The sequence below is a fragment of the Quercus lobata genome, chromosome 10 (genome assembly GCF_001633185.2).
Source record: "Quercus lobata isolate SW786 chromosome 10, ValleyOak3.0 Primary Assembly, whole genome shotgun sequence".
In the NCBI taxonomy this organism is placed as follows: domain Eukaryota; kingdom Viridiplantae; phylum Streptophyta; class Magnoliopsida; order Fagales; family Fagaceae; genus Quercus; species Quercus lobata.
The window spans coordinates 2,781,499-2,803,242 of record NC_044913.1 but is presented as its reverse complement, the minus strand read 5'-3'; the positions used below and the strand labels follow the sequence as shown (position 1 = coordinate 2,803,242).

The 21,744-nt window shown below is 37.1% G+C and overlaps 3 protein-coding genes across 3 annotated transcripts; 1 reads left to right on the top strand and 2 right to left on the bottom strand.

Annotated features, from left to right (window-relative positions):
- Nucleotides 1-1,813: 1,813 nt before the first annotated feature.
- Nucleotides 1,814-4,824, bottom strand: LOC115963524 (uncharacterized protein TP_0369-like). Its single transcript, XM_031082547.1, has 3 exons — nt 4,819-4,824; nt 2,890-3,672; nt 1,814-2,227 (listed from the first exon to the last, which is right to left on the bottom strand). The coding sequence occupies exons 1-3, from the start codon at nt 4,822-4,824 to the stop codon at nt 1,814-1,816; spliced, it is 1,203 nt and encodes a 400-aa protein (XP_030938407.1).
- Nucleotides 4,825-5,431: 607 nt separating this feature from the next.
- LOC115963523 (xyloglucan endotransglucosylase/hydrolase protein 2) lies at nt 5,432-8,503 on the top strand. Its single transcript, XM_031082546.1, has 5 exons — nt 5,432-5,509; nt 6,516-6,660; nt 7,034-7,134; nt 7,264-7,466; nt 7,826-8,503. The coding sequence occupies exons 1-5, from the start codon at nt 5,432-5,434 to the stop codon at nt 8,208-8,210; spliced, it is 912 nt and encodes a 303-aa protein (XP_030938406.1). The 3' UTR covers nt 8,211-8,503.
- Nucleotides 8,504-10,293: 1,790 nt separating this feature from the next.
- On the bottom strand, nt 10,294-14,661 carry LOC115965785 (nuclear transcription factor Y subunit C-1). Its single transcript, XM_031085087.1, has 2 exons — nt 13,751-14,661; nt 10,294-10,578 (listed from the first exon to the last, which is right to left on the bottom strand). The coding sequence occupies exons 1-2, from the start codon at nt 14,473-14,475 to the stop codon at nt 10,575-10,577; spliced, it is 729 nt and encodes a 242-aa protein (XP_030940947.1). The 5' UTR covers nt 14,476-14,661; the 3' UTR covers nt 10,294-10,574.
- Nucleotides 14,662-21,744: the final 7,083 nt, after the last annotated feature.

The following is a 21,744-nucleotide window of genomic DNA, read 5'->3' as shown; positions in this document are numbered from 1 at the left end:
GATGTGGAAAAAACTAGGTTTTGGACAGAACCAAGGCATTGCATGGTCCTCGGACTCAAGCCTATGGGAAAGCAACTACCTGGATGTGGAAAACTAGGTTTTGGACAGAACCAAGGCATTGCATGGTCCTCGGGCTCAAGCCTATGGGGAAACCAACTACCTGGATGTGGAAAATTAGGTTTTGGACAGAACCAAGGCATTGCATGGTCCTCGGACTCAAGCCTATGGGAAAACCAACTACCTGGATGTGGAAAACTAGGTTTTGGACAGAATCAAGGCATTGCATGGTCCTCGGACTCAAGCCTATGGGAAAACCAACTACCTGGATATGGAAAACTAGGTTTTGGACAGAACCAAGGCATTGCATGGTCCTCGGATTCAAGCCTATGGGAAAACCAACTACTTGGATGAGAAAGTTGGGCACTAAATAAGACCTAGCCACTATACGCGACGTCGAAAATGGTTCCTATACCTCCGTTAAACGATGGTTAAAAACGATTCTAAAGCCTCTACGGGTGCAAATAAACTAAAGTGTGGGAAACATGATGATAAATGTATCGCATATATAGATATTCGTATGTGTTAAAAATGAATCAGCGCAGAATTTATAAATAAAAGTGCGTATCAACGAGGGCAGCTAACGATGTAACCAGAAGGAAAAAAAGAAAAAGTAAGATTTCATATATACATGCTCAAATGTTTGCGAATCATCAATAAATTAGGAACCAAGGCATTGCATGGTCCTCGGGCTCAAGCCTATGGGGAAACCAACTACCTGGATGTGGAAAATTAGGTTTTGGACAGAACCAAGGCATTGCATGGTCCTCGGACTCAAGCCTATGGGAAAACCAACTACCTGGATGTGGAAAACTAGGTTTTGGACAGAATCAAGGCATTGCATGGTCCTCGGACTCAAGCCTATGGGAAAACCAACTACCTGGATGTGGAAAACTAGGTTTTGGACAGAACCAAGGCATTGCATAGTCCTCGGACTCAAGCCTATGGGGAAACCAACTACCTGGATGTGGAAAACTAGGTTTTGGACAGAACCAAGGCATTGCATGGTCCTCGGACTCAAGCCTATGGGAAAGCAACTACCTGGATGTGGAAAACTAGGTTTTGGACAGAACCAAGGCATTGCATGGTCCTCGGGCTCAAGCCTATGGGGAAACCAACTACCTGGATGTGGAAAATTAGGTTTTGGACAGAACCAAGGCATTGCATGGTCCTCGGACTCAAGCCTATGGGAAAACCAACTACCTGGATGTGGAAAACTAGGTTTTGGACAGAATCAAGGCATTGCATGGTCCTCGGACTCAAGCCTATGGGAAAACCAACTACCTGGATATGGAAAACTAGGTTTTGGACAGAACCAAGGCATTGCATGGTCCTCGGATTCAAGCCTATGGGAAAACCAACTACTTGGATGAGAAAGTTGGGCACTAAATAAGACCTAGCCACTATACGCGACGTCGAAAATGGTTCCTATACCTCCGTTAAACGATGGTTAAAAACGATTCTAAAGCCTCTACGGGTGCAAATAAACTAAAGTGTGGGAAACATGATGATAAATGTATCGCATATATAGATATTCGTATGTGTTAAAAATGAATCAGCGCAGAATTTATAAATAAAAGTGCGTATCAACGAGGGCAGCTAACGATGTAACCAGAAGGAAAAAAAGAAAAAGTAAGATTTCATATATACATGCTCAAATGTTTGCGAATCATCAATAAATTAGGAAGTTTTTGAAATAAAAAGAAACAAGTTAATCGTTAAAATAGAAACGAACACAAAAGCCTAACCGAGAACTCTACTTTTTTGCTTTTTTGTCGGTCACATCCTGGGAGATAGGAACAGAATCAGCTTCGATGCCCGGAATGATGGTCCCTTCTAGGGAAGGCTGAGCAGGGCCAGTACTGGTACTCTGAGGGACCACAGTAGGGAGAGTAGCCTGTAGTGGCTGCGTAAGTGTGGCTGGCTCTTCTGTACTGGACACCTGGATGCCAACCACGGGCTCAGTAACCTCGGTAGGTGCCTCAGGATCCGCATGCTGCGATATTACTATCGCATCCTGAAGTTGTCCCTCTTTGGGCGCCTTGCTAGAGGAACCGCTGGCTTGTAAGTTTTCCGACGAGGTGATCTCTTCCTCGGGTTGAACATCCGTAGTCGCAGGGCTGGTAGAAGTGGTCTCGCGGATGGCCGCCGGATAGAATATGCTCTCCACCTTCCACAAATCAAATGAAGCATCCATCCCAGCTCGCTTCAATGCTTCTTCCCAGACCTGGGAGCAATAAAACCTGCACACTCCAGGAATTTGCGTCTTAAGGGTGGCCTGGGTTTCGGCTACTCCCATGTTGTAACCATCGTCCTCGGCCGTATTCTTGGCAGCCTCTGCCTCATTCCTGGCAAACTCGGCCTCCTGCTTTGCCCTTTGGGCTTCGTCACGGGCATATTCTGCCACTCCCTTTTCATGCACAGCCTCGACCAGCTGCTTATTTAAATCCTCGATTAGTTCTTTGGCTATTCGCAATTGGTCTTCGGCTTCAAGTGCACGCTTTGTTTGGTCCTTGGCCTGTTTCTGGGCGCTAGCAAGGCCCGCCAAGATGTTATCTCTCTCTCGAGTAGTTATTGTTAAGTCATCCTTGACTTTGGTTAGTTCATTTTCGGCGGCTTCGAGAGTCTTCGAGGTCATTATGCGCTTCTTGCGTTCGTTCTCGGCTGCCTTACTCCTGTCATTTACCTCTTCCTCCATCCTATAGGTTGCCTGAAGGGCCTGTCAAGAGAGATGAGCGTTTAGTCAGTGACAAACTTGTGGCAAGAGTTAATAAAGTTTTAGGTTTCGAAGAACCTTACCATGCCCAAGTATCTCTTAGTGCTGAGAAAAACCTCCTGCATTCTCTTTCTCCTCAGTTCCTCCACGTCCTTAGGGAGTAGCATGGTTCTCCCTAGTGCATCCGCCACGTAACCACCCTCGCCATCTCCAAGGTCCCTCATAGAGGCCGTCTCCAGTAATGGACCCCCGTGAAGCATCGGGGCAGGAAGCCAGGCATCTGGTAGAGACTGGGATTCAACCCCCTTTCCTTTGCCTTGAGAAGGTTGGACTACAGTTTCTTTGCCCTTTCCTTGGGGTCCAATTTTCAGCTGTTTTGTGCGAGGAGCCTCAACTTTCTCCCTAGAAGGTGGGATTTTTCCCTCGTCCATGACATCCTTGCCCTTGGGGCTCCTCTTTCTCTTGGAATCAGCGCCTTTAGGTCGATGAGGCCGAGCTGGTTGGGAGGAAGTGGGAAGTTCGGGGCGAGTGGATTGTGACTGTGACTTGGCGGAGGATGACCTGGTTTGGATGGTAGGGTGCCGAGTTGGTGGAGAAGGAGCATGGGGTTGTGGTGCCTCCTGTGTATCCTTCCCAGGCGGGCCCTCAAGGAGTTGGAGAAGGGGGGTCAAAGGTATTCTTTTAACTCCCATCTCGGCTTGAGAAGAGGTGCCTATGGACAACAATTCCGCCTCGGACAAGGCTGAGTCACCTATGTCACCATGAGGATCTTCGGATTGGTAGACTCGGTCAAAAACTTCAAAACCTTTCTCGGACCGATCAGACTCGCCTTCGTCCTCTGCTATCTGATGAGATGATGAGGGGCCCGCCTGTGGGATGTCCTCAGGGACAGCTGGCTCCTGGGAGATCAAAAATCCCGTTTCAACTATGGTAATTTTTGGAAGCCAAGGACGGTGGGCGCTGATCACATATTTTGCATCCGCAAATGACTTCTGAACAGGAGGGTACCCTAGTATTTTGTGAGCTGCTCGGACTTGGCCATCTCCGTCATTCACAAAAACTGCTGCTTGTAAGACGGTCTCCAAGTCCGCCCGATTGACTAAGTGAAAATGCCGCGTGTAGGCGTGTTCATCTGCAAAAGCAACAAACACATATGCATGGTTAGTTATCGAACGACATTAAGATTAAAATGGTTTAAAGGGTTATCCCCCTTCCATTCCCAGTACCCCACCTGGTTCTCCTTCTACTACGGGGCATGGATCGCCATCATGCCATTCCCCGGAGACGATAAGGAAATCCTTGTTTAGTCCCTTGTTGGAATCGGGGAGGCACTGGATCAACCGGACCCTTTCGTCCCTCGACCTCATGTAGTAGGATTTTCCTTTCAATTTTTGGAGGTTATAGCACCAGTTTACATCGTGATGGGTCAGTCTTAAACCCATCTTCTCATTTAAAGCGTCCACGCAACCCAAAATCCTAAAAACGTTGCCGGCGCACTGGGTAGGGGCCAAACGGAAATGCCTGAGGTAACCCCTCGTCACTGGCCCCATAGGGATTCTCATACCTCCCTCTACAAAGGCGAGGACGGGAATTACAACCGCGCCCGTTCCCCTTTTAATGTGCCATTCCCCTATCTTGCAGTGCTCCAGACTTACGTTGGGGGGAATCCTATAATCAACGATGAACTTATTCATCGCCTCTTCAGTATCGACTAATTTCCTCAATCTCAGTTTAGTCATCTTTGTCATTTACTAGAACAAACCCGACCCGCGACGGGAAAAACAGGGAGTCAAAGAGAAATAAACTCAGAAAAGAAAAAGCACGAGTTAGTAGAGGCAAGGAACTTACGTAAGAGAAGAATTACGCTTCGGATAGACTTTATGTGCTTGAGATAGACTCAAATTTGGGCGGAAGTTCAGATGAATCCAGGATACACGCACTACAACTCTTAAGTGCAGAACTGAAGAGACGGATCCATCTCCAAAAAATCTTTTATAATTCTAGGGTAATTGCCCACCTTTTCCCGCCCAAGGAAGCCAAGAGACCATCATCGTTCGATTTCCATCACACCGTTGAACGTGGGAAGCATAAAGCGGCCCGTATTTAATGAGGCCACGTTTCGCCTTCCAGGGGGTCTAGGAACGTGCTTTGGGCAGGTGAAAGGCCTTGGGAACCGATAGGTGATAATGACTGATAGGTGTTGGCGGATGTCTGATGTCATCAAAACCCTCCTATCCGTCCAAAGAGACGGACAGCAGGATTTCGAGGGGCTATTGTGGGTCCTGGAAGTTTACGATCTGGCCCAAACTCTATCTGGGCCCATGGCCCGTGCCGAGGAGGTCTCTTGCCGAGGACGAGTGATCAATGGCCAAGGCAAGTGGGAAAGGCTGAGAAGCTACCCTATCCTCGGCACTCCAGAGCTTTGAGGGGAAGATCAACGTCCTAGTGAAAGTTATCCCCAAACAGCTCCCTGAAGGGGATGTGAGTGAAATGGGGCCCACGGGGAAGCAAAGTGTAAAATTGGATCAAGGAAAAGGTGTCTTTCCTTCAGTTAATGCACCTGCCAATACCCAGAGTTGATTAATGGGAAAAGACGTTTGGACGGTGTAAACTTCGATCCACGCAACTAATAGAAAGTAAGAGAGGACGAATGATGGGATGGATACAGAAATAAGCACCTACCTGACCGACAAGTGGAGGGCTAGGATTAACCAAGGTGGACTATATAATAAAAAGGTAGGTACATAAATTAGGGGGCTGGGAAAAATGGTCAAGAAAAACCAGAGCCTCCCAGCCCACCTCCAGGAGAAAGACTCCAGGGGTGAAGGTCCCTTAACCTTGTATGAACGCCATGAAAAACCCACCATCTGGTGATCAAGGCCTAGCCTTTCAAACCCACGCTCTACAAATGATATTGTTTGGGCCTTTTCACGTGCGAACCCAACACAATTAGGTTCGTTACGATTCGTGTCCTTACAATAATTATTATACGTATTGATCCAATCACTTCACTCACTAAAAAGAGTTTTAATCCTTTAAAAATTTTGTTTTCACTGTGCCATAAAAAAAAGTTTAACCGAGTATTAAAATTTCAAGTTTTTTTCATTTAGGTTTTTTTTTTTAATACAAGCCAAGTTCAAACTTGAGCTCATTACTCAACAAAATTACGATCCATATTCAAGCTTGTTTCATTTTCTTGTCAAACAAGTTTCAAATTTTTTACCTTTTTCACAAATTTATAAATTTTTATTACAAACTATTTATATTATCAATTAACTATAATTTTAAGTCTACATAAATATATATATATTTAGACACATATACATATAAAAATATAATTATTATATGTAGTGATCTGATCCTTTCCTTCGCATCACTAAAATAAAGTTGTAATCCTTTATATTTATTGCTGAAATTTACACATTTGTGGTTTTCTTAACGTAGCCTTTTTTTTTTTTTTTGGTTGAGGAATTCTTAACGTAGTCTTTAATTTCATCTTAAACTGTATTATTCAATTACTCCTCAAGCGTGCAAGTTGTGAGACAACTGTGTTGTTGTGTCACATTTATGTATGTTCCTATGAATGTATACAATGTATAGAGATACCTATAAATATGTATCTTCTTCTTATGTATTTTTCACTAGAGTTTGGAGACTGCCTTAACAAAATTCTAATTCAATGGGGTTTTGTATTCTGAGTCTCTTAAATCTCTTTGCCTTTCTCATTTTTACATCAGTGCAGGCAAGAGGATCTGTGCATGCAAGAGGAGTCAGAGGACCCAATAAATACAATTTTAAACGGAATTACAATGTCACTTGGGGACTTAATAATGCCTTATTACTAAACCAAGAAACTGAACTACAACTTTCTATGGACCAAAAATCAGGTTGTGTTTCTCATTTCCTATAGATTTCTTCCTTACTTTTAGAAAATGAAAAAGGTTTTGACAAAAACAACACTCAAAAAAGAAAAAAAAGTGCAGTTTCAAATTGATGAAGCAAACCATAATCATACTATGAAAAACATGAAAAGAAAAAAAAAAATATTGCATATAAGTTATAGAAAACAAATCAAATCTTGCAAAAAGAGAAAAGAAAAAATGAAATCTCCTTTATTACTAAAAAAAAGTATTGCATATATGTTTGTATATAAGTAATTATGTATGCATGCATATGTATTTGTTGTGTCACTTGCGTGTGTGTGTGTGTAAGAGCTAGAAAATGGCATCTAATGCTTTTCTTGTGCATTTAATATCTTAGGGTCTGGATTTGAGTCCTACAATCATTACAAATCTGGACTCTTTCATATGAGGATTAAACTACCAGAAAAGAACTCGATTGGAATTGTTACAGCTTTCTATGTGAGATTTTATATACTGCTCCTCTCATTAATCATCTTGTATTACTTTCCTTGATCCTCAATGGTTGGCATTGTCATGCTATTGAAAGGAAAATAAGGTTGAAAACTAATAACATGGTGATTGCTGCAGCTATCTTCACCACGTTCAGCAGTTAACGACAAGCACGACGAGCTCGACTTTGAGTTCTTGGGTAGTAATGGACCAACTTATACATTACAAACCAATGTGTTTGTCAATGGTCAAGGTGGTAGAGAGCAAAAGATTAAACTTTGGTTTGATCCCACAAAACGCTTCCATTCTTACAAAATTCTTTGGAATCAATTTCGAGTAATGTATGTTTGAATTCTCTCTCCCTTTGTGGCTTGCAAGTATTTCATGCCCAAACAACATTCATTAAGTCAATACAACATTATTCACAACTTTTTTCACAATTATTAACACATGGTCTGTTGTGTTTGGTACATAATAAACATGGTGTTAATGGTGAACTCAGATGAAAGTGATGTTATTTCGTGTTTGGTACATAATAAACATGGTGTTAATGGTGAAGCCAGATGAAAGTGATGTTATTCCAATTGCAACAGACTGTGTTAACAATAATGAAAAAAAAATTGTAAAAAAATGGTGTCCTAACATTAGCTGACAATAATTATTCTGATATCATGTCATTATGACATATATGGCTTCTCAGGTTTTATGTGGATGACATTCCTATCAGAGTGTTTAAAAACAATGCAAAAATTGGGGTGAGTTACCCATCAAAGCCAATGCGAGTAATAGGAAGCCTATGGAATCCAGAAAGTTGGGCATCTAATGGGATCAAAACTGATTGGAGTCAAGCACCCTTCAAGGCCAAATTTCAAGATTTCAAGATTCATGGCTGCACACTGCAAACCGGAGGCAATAAGAATTGTCATTCTTCAAAGCTCTGGTGGAATAGTAAGAAATACCAGAGTCTAAACGTTCGAGAGCAAAGAGTATATCAAAATGTAAGGAGGAAGTACATGACTTATGATTATTGTTCTGATAGGTCAAGGCACCCTAAAACCCCACCAGAATGCCGAAGAAACAAATAGAAAACAGAGTCGTAGTATAATGTATATAGACTCTAGAACTCAGACATTATATTGGTCATGGTCTCTTACAATAATAATGGTCAGAAATAATTACATATACCTTATCACATTTTTTCTTCTATTTCTCTTTTCATTTTGATCATCTTTATACATTTGAAAAGCAATCTGGCCAATCAATCATGCTACAGTGACACTACTTAATTAGTCCTAATACAAAGAGAAAGATGATAATTTTTTGATTGAAATTTGGAGGCTTCATAAAGTGAAATACCTAAACACCTCAACTACTTAGAAAACAGTGTGGCCGTATACAAAGTTGTCAAAATTGAGATCCTACATAAGATCGTGAGAGGTTAGTGAGATTGTAAATTATAGGATCGAATCATGGATTGTAAGATCCAATATATTTTCATATTTAAAGAAAAAAAACACATTAATAATGACTATATATTAAATAATCACGTAAATTGTGATTTTATCTATAAAAAAAAAAAAATTTGCATCATATATAACTACGTCTATACTAACGAAATAAATATATTTAAGTTTTGACCCAATGTATCTAAAAAATTTAATAAATGTTCAATTAGCGACCAAATACTAAAATATTTATCAACACATATGAAAATATTTTCCAAGTTCCAAGCTTAAAATCCAAAATAAGTTAACAAATGGAAACTGGCTAACTAATATAAAATCTAAAAGCAGGCTAAATATTAAGGTGAAGTGAACGTTTATTTATTCTCATTCTAGGTTTCTTATAACCACCGTCCTAATCATTATCATCTAGTTCATCATCTATGTAGACATTGTATATTTGTATATTAGAACTGCAAAAGAGATCAAGATACAACTTCACACTCAACTATTCAAGTTATACCACTCAGCAACAATTATAGAGCATGCTCAAAAAAATCACTCAATCAGTATACAAATACAAATACAAGCATACTAATAAAATTATATGTAAGAAAAACATTTTAGTAATATTAGAACACGATCAAATAAATTTAGCAATATTATACCTTAAAAGGTAGCAAAACCAATATAAATTCTTCTTTTAGAAATGATGAAGCATTCCTTCATTTTAATTACAAGTGAACTAGAAGTTAGAAAACATTTGCTTAAGTTAACAGAATTATATAAAACAGAAAATAAAAAGTCATATCATCACAACATAAAAAATAAAATAAATAAATAAATAAAACCCTTAAAGCTTCATTAAAACCAAAAATTTATCCCATAAAAAAAAAAAAAAAAAAAAAAAAAAAAAAAAAAAAAAAAAATAAACTGATGTTTTGGTAAGATCAGTAGGATCTCATATGATTCTACATGATCTTACATACGATCCTAGTGCGATCTTAAACGTTTTTGTGAGATAAGATCATAAAATCATATGATCCTACGATCCAAATCATGATTTTGACAACCACAGCCATATAATCTATATAGACTCTAAAACTCAGACATTATATTGGTCATGGTCTCTACAATTATAATGGTCAGAAATAATTACATATACCTTATCACATCTTTTCTTGTATTTCTCTTTTCATTTTGATCATCTTTATACATTTGAAATGCAATCTGGCCAATCAATCATGCTAAAGTGACACTACTTAATTAGTCCTCATCCAAAGAGAAAGAAGATAATTCTTTGATTGAAATTTGGAGGCTTCATAAAGTGAAATACCTGAACAACTGAACTTGTGTAGATATAACTGAGCCAGGCCTTATCACCACCAAGTGGTGCTGATAAATTTTGGTGGTAGTTGCACTTTGCATATGGGCTTTAAATACCCTATTTGAGTAACCTGAGAAAACTAAATCCCAGAGTGTACCAAACTGGGTCAACACTTCCCTCAAGCGACAGGTGCTTGATTACCCAGATACATTTTATGAAAATTTAACCCAAAATTTTGGGACTCAGATTTGGTTCCAATAAGCATATTCAAACAAGTAAACGACCAACATGAAATAGTAGTATATAGTTTGTCGTCAGTGGATAACTTGGGAGGGTGGTTCAAAATTATAGTCAAAGAAAGTGAATTAAAAATCAAAATTATAGCAAAGATCTATCCCAGGTAAAAGGTAGGAATATAGTATGAGACAACCACATTCATTCCAATCCGCAACACAGGGATCCTACATCTCAAGACTGCACAGTAAATATTAATAGTGAAGTCATAGCAGCAATTTTTTTATCTGCACTGGATCAAGTTAAAGTTTTAATAAGTTTCTAAAGTAAAAAATAACAGCTGACAAGTGAACTCAATTCATAAGCAATCAAAATTCCAAGTCCAATCAGCTAAGCTCGACCTCTTTCCGTTGCGCCATGCAGCAAATCAGCTTCAAATGAATTACTCAACTGTAGAGAACAAAAAGAAAGAAAAATTGATATCAGACCCTACTTTTCCTATAATTTTTTAATAGTTCAATCATCCTACAACTTAGACTAACATATTCTTTTCAGAATGGCATCAATTTAGTTGACACTTTTTTCTTTTTTATCAGTAAGTTACATACACGCCCACTGGGTTTTTTGAAGCCAGTTGCTTACCCTCCACCCATTATTGTTGAAGGAGGAAGTGTTATTTGAGTATGAACCCACTGGCATTAATTTAGATGGAATGCCTTAAGACATCTGAAATTCAATTTTGGGTATAAAAAAAACGAGGAAAACTATTTATAAGGATTACCAAATAATACATAGCATGAATGTCACATACAATGAATAAAGTTTTCCTAAAATTGATTGCCATTATTAAAGTCATCACCTTAATAATACATACTTAGCATGAATGTCCCATACAATGAAGAAAGTTTTATCAATGAAAATCTAGTTGCACACCAACTTATTTTGTATTTCCAAAAATAACTGTCTAGTCAGAGTGATGATCAATACAAGCATACAATGGCACCGATGAAAATACTAGGAGAAAAGGATACTCAAAACAGCATGAGTGACAGTGTCAATTTTAAGGTACATGAGATACCATTACAGATACTCATTCTGTCAACCTAATGTTCATCTTGCATATGAAACGAGGAGAGGAGGATATTCTATCCTTTTCTGATTTCTTTTTTTCCTTTGGGGAGCTGTGCAAGTGTTCAATCACCCAATTAAAGATCAAACGTGCCAGTGCTTTCTCTCTCTTTTTCTTCTTCTTCTTCTTCTTTTTTTAATTTTTTTAATTTTTTTTAATTTTAAATATAAATTTAATAACAACTTATATATAAACATGAAAAACACAAATGTACCCTTCAGAAAAAATTTCTGGGGCACTGAACAAATGTTCATTTCTTTTTTCTTTTTTTTTTAAGTGAGCAAAATTCTTTCTTACTGAAAACGTCAGGTACCATAAATTGATTACTTTCCAAACTTTAACCATCCAGGCATTTTTCCAACATACACTCTCACTTTCCAAAAATGGATGCAACCCAATTCCACAGGGATTATACAATACTTGCCTCACAGAATTTCATTGTAAAATGATACAGAATAGATGTGGACTTTGTTTATTTCCATTTCTTACCATGAATAGCTTATCTCTACTTGTCTAAAACGTAATTATATCACACACTGCTATCAAATGAAAAAATAATAAAACATTTATGGAAGCACTTGTCTTTAAGTAAGAAACTTTTAACAATCCAGCAACGTATTTACTAATACAGTTGTGCTATAAGTTGAATGAGAAAGGTTCAAAAGAACTTTATTGGAGGCTCATTTCCAAGAGAGAAATTTTTGCAGTAATCCATCTTTATTCTACTCCACCTTTAAGATCCATGACATTATTTAGAAGATAAAGAACTCTAGAACCATTGAGGAGTCTATTTGGCATCCCATATTTTAGTGCAAGGTGTAGTCAATGTCGACCATCTTCATTTGCATGCTTATATAACTCCTTTGTAAAGGTTGTGTAAAATCCTTTTTCCCCCCATTAAATAAGGTTGTGTAAGACCGTTTAAGGTTGTAAGCCAAGATCATTTCTCAAATTAAGAATTTTTTCAGATACAAGCTTGTAAAAAGTCTCTACTAGATTTATGATAATAAGGCTACTGAGGCCTATGTCAGTATATTCCAAACATATAACTGCTTTTTTTACCATTAGTTCTCTTTTGTAGAAATGACAGTTGGTAGTGAAAGATCAATTCTTTCATGCATATAACTCGGCAAAGAACCGCAATTGGACAACTTTAAGACAAAGAATTAGAAGTGTGCCAAACTCCACATCAAATAAGTTAAAAATGCCCCTATTAAGGATATCAGTCAAAGTATATTTCCCCTTATTCTATCCCCATCCCTCAATACTTTCCATGTGTATCCATTCAAGTCTCACACCCACAATGATAACCAATTGTAAATATGCAACCAGATCAAAATCCTAATAGCCTTTTTAAATGCTTGCAAAATAACAAAGTATTATCAAATCATATCAATCCAACAACTGGCTCACACGCACAACGGCAATCAATTGTCTTTTTTTTTTTTAAAGGTCACAATGGCAACCAATTGTCAATACACTAACCAGATCAAAATCCTAATAGCCTTTTTAATGCTTCCAAAACAACAAAGTATTATCGAATTGTATCAATCCTACAGTTGGCTCTATTTTCCCCAAGTATTGGGAGATCATAATTTCAAACAAAACTAACCGACAAGAAATAACACTAGCAAGCAATGACAAGAGAAACAGAAGCTTCAATCCACCCCAATCAAATCCTCTCTGTTGAAACAAGAAAAAAGAAAAGAAAATTGTAACCTAAAAAGCTACAGAGGGAGCCCCTTTTCATAAAATCCATAATTAATGTCAAAAATCACCACTATCACAAACTCTACATACCCATATTCACAAATCAAACGGAGAAACCCAATCACTGTCAGCCACCAACATGGTGCTAAAAGCCTATAAGTCCTACAGTCTTGCCACATGATTGAGAAGTCGACACTTGGATTTCTACTATACCACCCACCACCACCAACTGAAAGCAACATTTTTTTAGAACATTCACCAAAACATTAAAAATCCAAACACCAAATAATTATAAATAAATAATAAATAAAAAAAACTTTTCCATTCAAATCACACCACCCAGATAACAAAGATCGCACCTTGCTGCAATCTCAAGACCCTTCAACCCACACCGACATGTCGCTTTGGGTTTGGATCGCATGCGGGTAAAACTGCCTACCAATCACCTCTTCCAATGCTACAAAAAGTGAGAGTTTTGTGCACAGAATACGACCCAACCAAGTAAAAGCTAACAACCACTTCACATGTCACAACCATCACTCACAAACATATATATAGTTAAAAAAGACATTGACTTTGAGCTCAAATGTCACTTCCTACTCAATTGGGTGTTTTTTTTTTTTTTTTTAATTTTATTTTATATAAGCTATCTTTTCTAAAGAAATAGTCTTTTGTACTCAGTTTCGCTAGTAAAACTTCCAGACAACTGTCCCACCTGGCATAACCAGTTGCCGCGGCGCATTCACCTCTAAAAAAAAAAAAAAAAAGGCAAACCCAACATACCTCTGGCCATCAAGATTGCCATGGCCACTGCTAGCTCCACTCCCATAAGACCCATCATCAGCAGCAGCATGGCCTTGCCACACAGACTGCCAAGCATTTGAAGGTGGCTGAACGTACACTCCTCCAGTGGGGTCCACTGTAGCGGGTCTCCCAATCATCATTCCTCCGTGGGGCCCACCTGCAGGTTGCCCCATCGGCGGGTAATAGTACGGGACGCCACTGGCCGTGGCCCCCACAATCCCGCCGACTAGCCCAGCCGCCTCGTCTTTAATCTCGTCCCTCGGCACAATATCCACCAAGAAGTCGAATATGTCGGTCCTCGTGATCGCCGCCGCGATGTCGTTTTTCTGGAGCGTTCGCCGCTTGTTCTCCTCGGCGTGCAGCCACGACCGAATCGTGAGCTCGAGGATGAAGAGCTCGCACGCCTTGGCGAACAGGATGGGCGCCTCGGCGGAGATCATGCGCACGTCCTCGTCGGCCTTCATGATCTTCTTGATGCGGGCGAGGGGGAGCTGGTGGTTCTTGAAGTCGTTTACTTGCTCGATTTCTTGACGCTGGTAGGACCAGAACATTTGGAGCTGCTGCTGCTGCTGTTGGAGGAGGTGGTGGAATGGGGTGGCGGAGGACGGCGGCGGGGGCGGCGGCGGAGTGGGTTGGAGAGGGTAGGGAGAGGACTGAGCTATCTGGTTGTTGTTGCTGTTGTTGTTGTTGTTGTTGTTCTCCATTGCACAAAAGGTGTTTGATGATGGGTGCGTGTGTGAGAGAGAATTTACTCTCAATTAGTGACAAATTGGTTTTTGGGAGGATAGGGATGGTGATGATGATGGGTGGGTGGGATTTGAAGGATTTGAGGGATGTGGGGAAATGTGGGGTGAGGATTTTGAGGGCTAGAGATATGTGGGGGGGAGAGAGAAAAGATGGGATAAGATGCATGCACTTATAACTTATCTTAGTGTTACCCTAATATTTTTTTTATTTTTTTGAGGGGAAGAAAAACCAAATGGGGGTATGAGTATATATATTTTTATATTATATATTATTATTACTATTAAAGTTTTATGAAATGGTTTTTTTTTTTTTTTCAAATTATTTTATTCATGTTAAAAATTTAGGGATGGATGGAAAGAAGATGAAGTTAAGAATTCTATCCTTGGTTTCAAAAAAACAAAAAGAATTCTATCCTCTCATTCCAAACCGGTGCAAACATACCTTAAAATTTTCTTATACTATATTTGATGAGAGTTATCTTAGTCTATATGGAACGATTTCATGAGAATATTCGTTCATAGTATATAAGACTTATAAATGTACAAAGCCCACATATTGAGCAAAGGTACCTTTAGTGAAGGAAGACGAGAGAAATTAAGAATTCTCTCTTCCCATCCATTCTGTTGTAAACATACCTTAAAATTTTCTTATACCATATTTGATGAGTTATCATAATTCGTATGAAATGTGTATGGTTATCGGCCCATCATTGGCCTATGGGTCGTAGGTTGGATAATAGTTCCCTAGCGGGCCCAATTCGTGATGCTTGGCAGATTAGGCCGTGGTCTGTTTAGTTCTCAGGGGTTTGACGTTGCTCGGGGCCCACTCCGAGGTATCTTGGTAATGTCTTGGGGAATGTTGCTGTCGAGCAACATCCGGCGTTTGTTGCAAGTCCCAAAAACTGACACACCTTTTTTCCAAAGTAGGGCCCTTTCTTGTCAGGAATAGTCCTAAAAGGCCCCACCTGCACTAAAAATCCTTAAAAACAAACATTACTGACCCACTAAGGAAGGCTATAAATAGGAAGAGAATAGGAGAGGAAGGGGTTAGACACTAGAAGGTGAGGAACCAGAGAGTTAGAGAGGAAGAGAGAAAAACCGAGAGAAAATCACCTCGGGAAGAAGGTAGGTAGTTGTATTAAAGGTATGAACTTTCATCCTTAGGAGTTTTCCATTGTAGGATATCCATACACCCACTACAATAAGTAAATTGTGAGCCCATCAAAACAGTTAGCCCATTAACCAAGGTCTGGGTGCACAAAATGGTTTCATAAGACCTATCCTTTCATAGTATGTGGGACCCATATTGAGAGAAGGTACCTTTATAGAGTTGCTCAAAAATAATATTATGAGAAAAATGAAGGAAATAGAAGATACTGAAACAAAACCTTTTAAATATATATATATATATATATATATTTATCTTGAAGAAAAAATACAAAGAATTTTTTCATTTTTTTGTTGCCACAAATTAGTAACTTAGGCTTTCTTACAAGATAAGAAAGTGATAAATGTTGTTCACTCTACCTTAGTCAAGGAGGAATCACCTGCCTTGTCCTAAGAGATTGCAATAGGGTTAGACTTATATGTGAAAAAAGCAAGCCCTTCTTTACGATTAGCCTTAATGTTAGGGGTTGGTTCAAATCCAACTCTGCTAATCTCTCTGATTGAATGGCCATAGTTGTATTGAATTTAAAAACCTTTTTTCCTTTGATTTGTTGCAAAATTTGGAGGGAAGGAAGAAACAAGACTTATCGTGAAAGGAAACCCCTTTAGAGAGGAAAACATCTTTACCTCCAATAAGATAATGCCCTTACAAATTTCTTTCACCTTGGGAACTAACCTTAAAAGAGTAAAAGGAATGTATTCAAACCTATTGGTTGGTCCCCTCCTTCCATTGGCACATACAAATTTAATACAAATGGGTTAGCAATTGGCTACCTAGGATAGGCAAGTGTCAAGGAATTAATTAGAGGACAAAGTTTAGATACAAAATTAGTTGTAGCCTAAATCTATAATCTTACTCAATAAAATAAACATTACTGCATATTTTAAAAATCCAACCATTAAATTGCATGCTCTTTACACTCTCAATACATATGTCAAATTTTGTGTCAATCGAATATTATTTACTATATGATTTATAAGCTTATATTTTATGTATAATTTTAAACTATAAAAATTTTCAATCCAAATAATTTATTGATGGCGTAGCTATTGATCTTTAATTTTCTAGAAATTTTGCAAGCATAGAGGATATAAGAAGAATATGTAATCCAATGGTGGATTTGTCAAAATTCATCTCCAATAAAAAGATATTGAATAAGGTTGTAGTTTAAGATTACAACTAATTTTATAGCTAAATTTTGTTCTTAATTAGAAACTTTAAAAGTAAATGGATAAAGGGTTTCAATTCATGAGAAACATAAGAGTCAATAGTAATACAAATGGGTTCACATTGGTATTTCCAACCTCATTGTGGAGGTGGGTGCTCAAGTTGTACAAATATTGATTATGAAGAACTTAAAAGCATGTCCATAATTATCATACCCTAATGGCCTAAGCATTAACACTTTTTTTTGGAAGTCCATAATGAGTGAATTTCGTACATTTATCGTCATTCACACGCTTTAGGAAAGGAATCATTATTCTGATTTGCTAATTGAAATATCTTAGATACTAGGCTTTTGTTATGCTCTATTTCCCCTAATTTTATTGTAGCCAATTGTTAGTTAATGCTAGAGGTGTTGTTTACTCTAGAACATTTTGTTAGGTTATAATTCTATTTTATTAATGAACTAGTCTCTTCAATAACAATAATAATTTTTATATATGAAATCAATTATAAAATCACCCCCTAACCCCCCAAAAGAAGGGAAAAAAAAAAAAGCGAGTCTTTGCCGAAGACATAACAAAAAAAATTGGGTAGGGTGAATGTTAAGACTTAAGGAAACGTTTGGTTCACCGTAATGTTATATTACACTGTAATATTATATTATTGTAATCTTACATTAATGTAATCTTAACACAAGAATACAACATTACATTGTTTAGGAAAATGATGAGATTAAGGTGATATGATATATTTTATAATTTTAGATTATGATAATGTTAGAAAAAAAATAAAATAAACCAAAAATCTTAATGTCACATCATAATGTGCATCACATCAAAAGTACATTACAACGAACCAAACGCTCCTAAAAATGTTTATTGTTCATCTATTAATCATCTAAAAAAATACATGAACCAAACTTCACATATAAAAAACAATCTTTATAAACTACTTTCTCAACTCTTTCTTTATAATTCTAAATGATATAGAAGATTAGAAGTACCATTGAGAGTCCAACACCAAAATGTTCCAAGTTTGATTAAGGGGTGGGTCTACCTTGTAAAGGTGTCCCATATAAAAATGGTTGCAATCAAAACCACTTTTACATATTATGCCAATAGCAATTAATTACAAACAGCAATGTGGACCACCTCATGTCTAGCTTATCACATCATTTCTATAGCTGCCTTAAAAAAGATATTTGAAAGCATCTCTCTCCTTCTTAACTATTTTCCTCTCTCTTTTTTTGGGTCATCTTGTTCTTCTCTTTAAAGCACAATTCTAGTGCATGCAGCATGTTCCACAATTTTCACAAGTCGGATTCTATGATGCCTCTAAATCCAAATCTCCTTAATATTATGTCTCTTTGTAACTTTGTTGATAGAATACTTGATAATTATGTGACAGTAGAAGGAAAAAAAAGTATGATTCTTGAGAAAGTGGCCAAAGGGTTCCTAAAGGTGCTTTCTCCATTACCCGAAATGTATATACAAAAAAAGAAAAAGAAAATATCCCTTGGGTCCACTTAGGTTGAAAAGGCAAAAAAGCAAAAATATAATAATAACCAAAAAAAAAAAAAAACTCTCATGTACTCTTTTCACTATACTCTCATGTTTGGCACACTTAGGTTGTGGAATATATATACATATATATTGGTTCACTTTCTTCCCCCCCAACAAAAAAAAAAAATTAGATTCACTATAATCTTCGCTTAAACTTTAAAATTGATCAATGTCCCCTTGACCTTTAAGAAATAGGCAAATTACCCTCTTATAATTACTAAATTCCATTAAATTTATTTATTTATTTTTACAATAGAGGATAGTTTGCTAATATCCAATATTTAAGGGAAACATTGCTCAATTTTAAAGTTTGGAGGAGGGGATTAAAGTAAACAAAATAGTAGATCCTAGTTATGATCAGTGTTTTGGGAAGGGATAAAGGCAATCATGGGACTCAAACCAGAAAAAGCCATAAGTGTTATTGGTGGTTTAAATGAGGTGAACTTAGTGAAAGAGGATGAAAGGAAGGGACAAAGGTTGAAATTGTGGATGCTAGTGTTTCTAAGGATGCCTAATTAGAAACCTTAAGGGTGAAAGTTTGGCCACCCAATGCTAGTGTTTGGGAGAACCCATCCTTTTTTCTGTTTTTGAAAATTTTAGTTAAATATAAGGGTGAAAGTTTAATTTTTGAAAAGTTGGGGGCCATGGCTCCAAGTACTTCATTTGATTAAACTATGAAGTTAAAACCTGAAATCAATCAAACTCGGACCCAATTTTTCCTTTTTCATATTTTCATTCTTTAATTTATTTTTCTTGATGTGACATTCTTTATTTTATTAATTAATTAATTAATAGTAATAATAATACTAATCAATGGGGCTCTTAATATTTTATTAATAATTAACATATCCAGTTATTTTACCAAAAAAGAAGATTGAAGGCTTTTTTTTTTTTTTTTTGACAAGGATCAAAGATTGAAATTGAATAGGTTTTTATTTATTTATTTTTATTTAAGTTGAATAGGTCATTTATTCCTCTTTAAGGCTCTTATTTTAATGGTGCCCCTAAGGGCATCCTTTAATAAGCATATATTACTCTGCTTTTACACTTTTTGTTGGGAGCATTAAGGGCCGTTTGATAATGTTATTTTAGTAACGTTGTTTGTATTTTTCTGAAATGTGTGTGGGTGAAAAAGTGTGTGAAAATACATGTAATATTGTTTAAACACTAAAAACTGTTGATCAAAGCAACTTACCAAACAGTCTATTAATGTTTCATAGTTTTTTTTTTTTTTTTTTTTTTCAATATTTAATGAGCAATGATTTTGGTGGGACAATTGAGCAAGATCCAATTCTGAGAGGAGAAGATGATTTTCAGGATGAGTTGAGAGAGAAAAATAAATAAATTAAAAGTTATTCTTAATATGTTTATCTGTTTTCTATGAAAGTTGACTAAAAAAAAAGTGGTGGCGTTAAATGTTTTTTTAACTTGTGCCTAAGGGCATTCATTGTTTAACTAGACCCGTCTCTCTTATTTTCGTTTTTGCTTTATTTTAGATTGAATTCCTGAAATTTTATGCTTGTGATTAAATTCTAATGAGACAAAATCCACTAGGAGTTAGTTTACACAAAGTAATGATCAATATATTTCCAACAAAAAAAAAAGTAATGATCAATATTTTGTGACAGTGATGATGACACACTGTTTTCCTATTGAGACAGTTATATGATTTCTTATGTCTTCATCAAATTGCTTGGCTAATGGCCTAATAGCATTAATATGATAATTACAAGGAAAAAGTTAATGAATGAGGGCATTAGTTCAAGAAATGTTTTTAGAAAATTTTTTCTAGAAAAAGGGTAATTGATTTTTTATTTTCATTTTTTATATTTCTCATAAAAGTGGTATTAAATTTTTTTCTAAAATGGTCTATTAACAAATACCTTAAAGGTACCTATTAACGGGAGTCTAACTACAATTCTCTTTGTTCTCTTAGATAATTCTTATGGTTTGTTATGCCCAATAATTTGGAGACTTGTACCATTTTAGTAAAGTTCATTGCAAATTTGGCTGCCCACACTTTGGCAAGATGGTCCTTAGCAGATGGTACCACAGGTTCTTTTAATATAGGGGATGGTCCTCCTCCTATTGTAAATGTTATGCAGGATGAGGCTGGGCTCTCTTAATTTTGAAGCCTCCTTGCTTTTTTTGTATCTTTCATGTAGCATAGAGTACATTAGCTTGTTTTAAGTAGAAAACAAAAATCCCAAAAAGAATATGAAGAAAGAACCATATAAGTTACTGTTGCCTTCAAAGACCATAGAAATATGATTAAGATTGGAGGCCAAGGAAATAGCTAGAAGGTAAGCTTTTGCTTCAGCTCAAGCCTGATACAACAACAACTTCTTTAGCTGTGATAGCATTTTCAGTTTTGCCAATAGAATCTTTGCATACAGCAGCGAGAAATGATCACTTTTAACTGCATTAAGACTCTATGGGGCAGCTATATGAGAATTGAACACCTTGGTGATTTGAGCAGCAAGTTGGATTGTAGTAGAATCCAAACCTTTGTGAATCAAATTGTTTCTAGATCACCATATTCAGTCACAAAGTATGGCTGCATAAAATAGTGACACAAAGCGCTTCTCCTGTCCAAACCTGGCTGAAGTGCTGGGTAAAGAATCATTCTGATCCAGTGTTGGATTGGGATTGATTCTTGAGGGGAAAAGTTTAGATTCCATATAGAGAGACCATATTTGAAAAGCAAAAACACCCACAAAAAAAAAAAGGTTCTTATGAGTTTGAGGAAGAAAGCCACATCTGGGGCATAAAGAATCTGCCGCTCTGATTCTTCTGCCTAGTATTGCTTTGGTACCCTGTGCTTCGTTTGCAAATTTCCAGAGAACATCTTTGAGTCTTTCATTAATCTTCAATTTCTACAGTCTTTTCCAATCCTTTGGAAGAAGAGGGCCATGTGTAGAAAATCTATCTGACAAAATAGCAACTTAAAGGCCATATTGGCAGCACCAAGTTGATCCGGTGAAGGTCTTGCACTACTAGCTGCCAAAATCCAACTTGGTTGTCTGTTAACATTACATAATGAATATAATTTTTTTTGAAAGACCAGGACAAAGGAAAATCCTCTTTGAGGCCTAACCTGCCCTTCACAGATGACCATAAAAATAGCAGCAACATAATGCCTATAACTATAAGTCCAGCTAAAGCATCCAACCAAAATATTTTCCCCATGTCTATCTTTACAGATTGTAAAATAATAATACATGATAGAAAGCACAGTTTCTAGCATGTCAGTATCAATCAAAATGCATAACTCAAGCAAGAAACAAAGACTGAGAAACAAAATTTAAGAAAGGAAGTAACTAGTTTGAC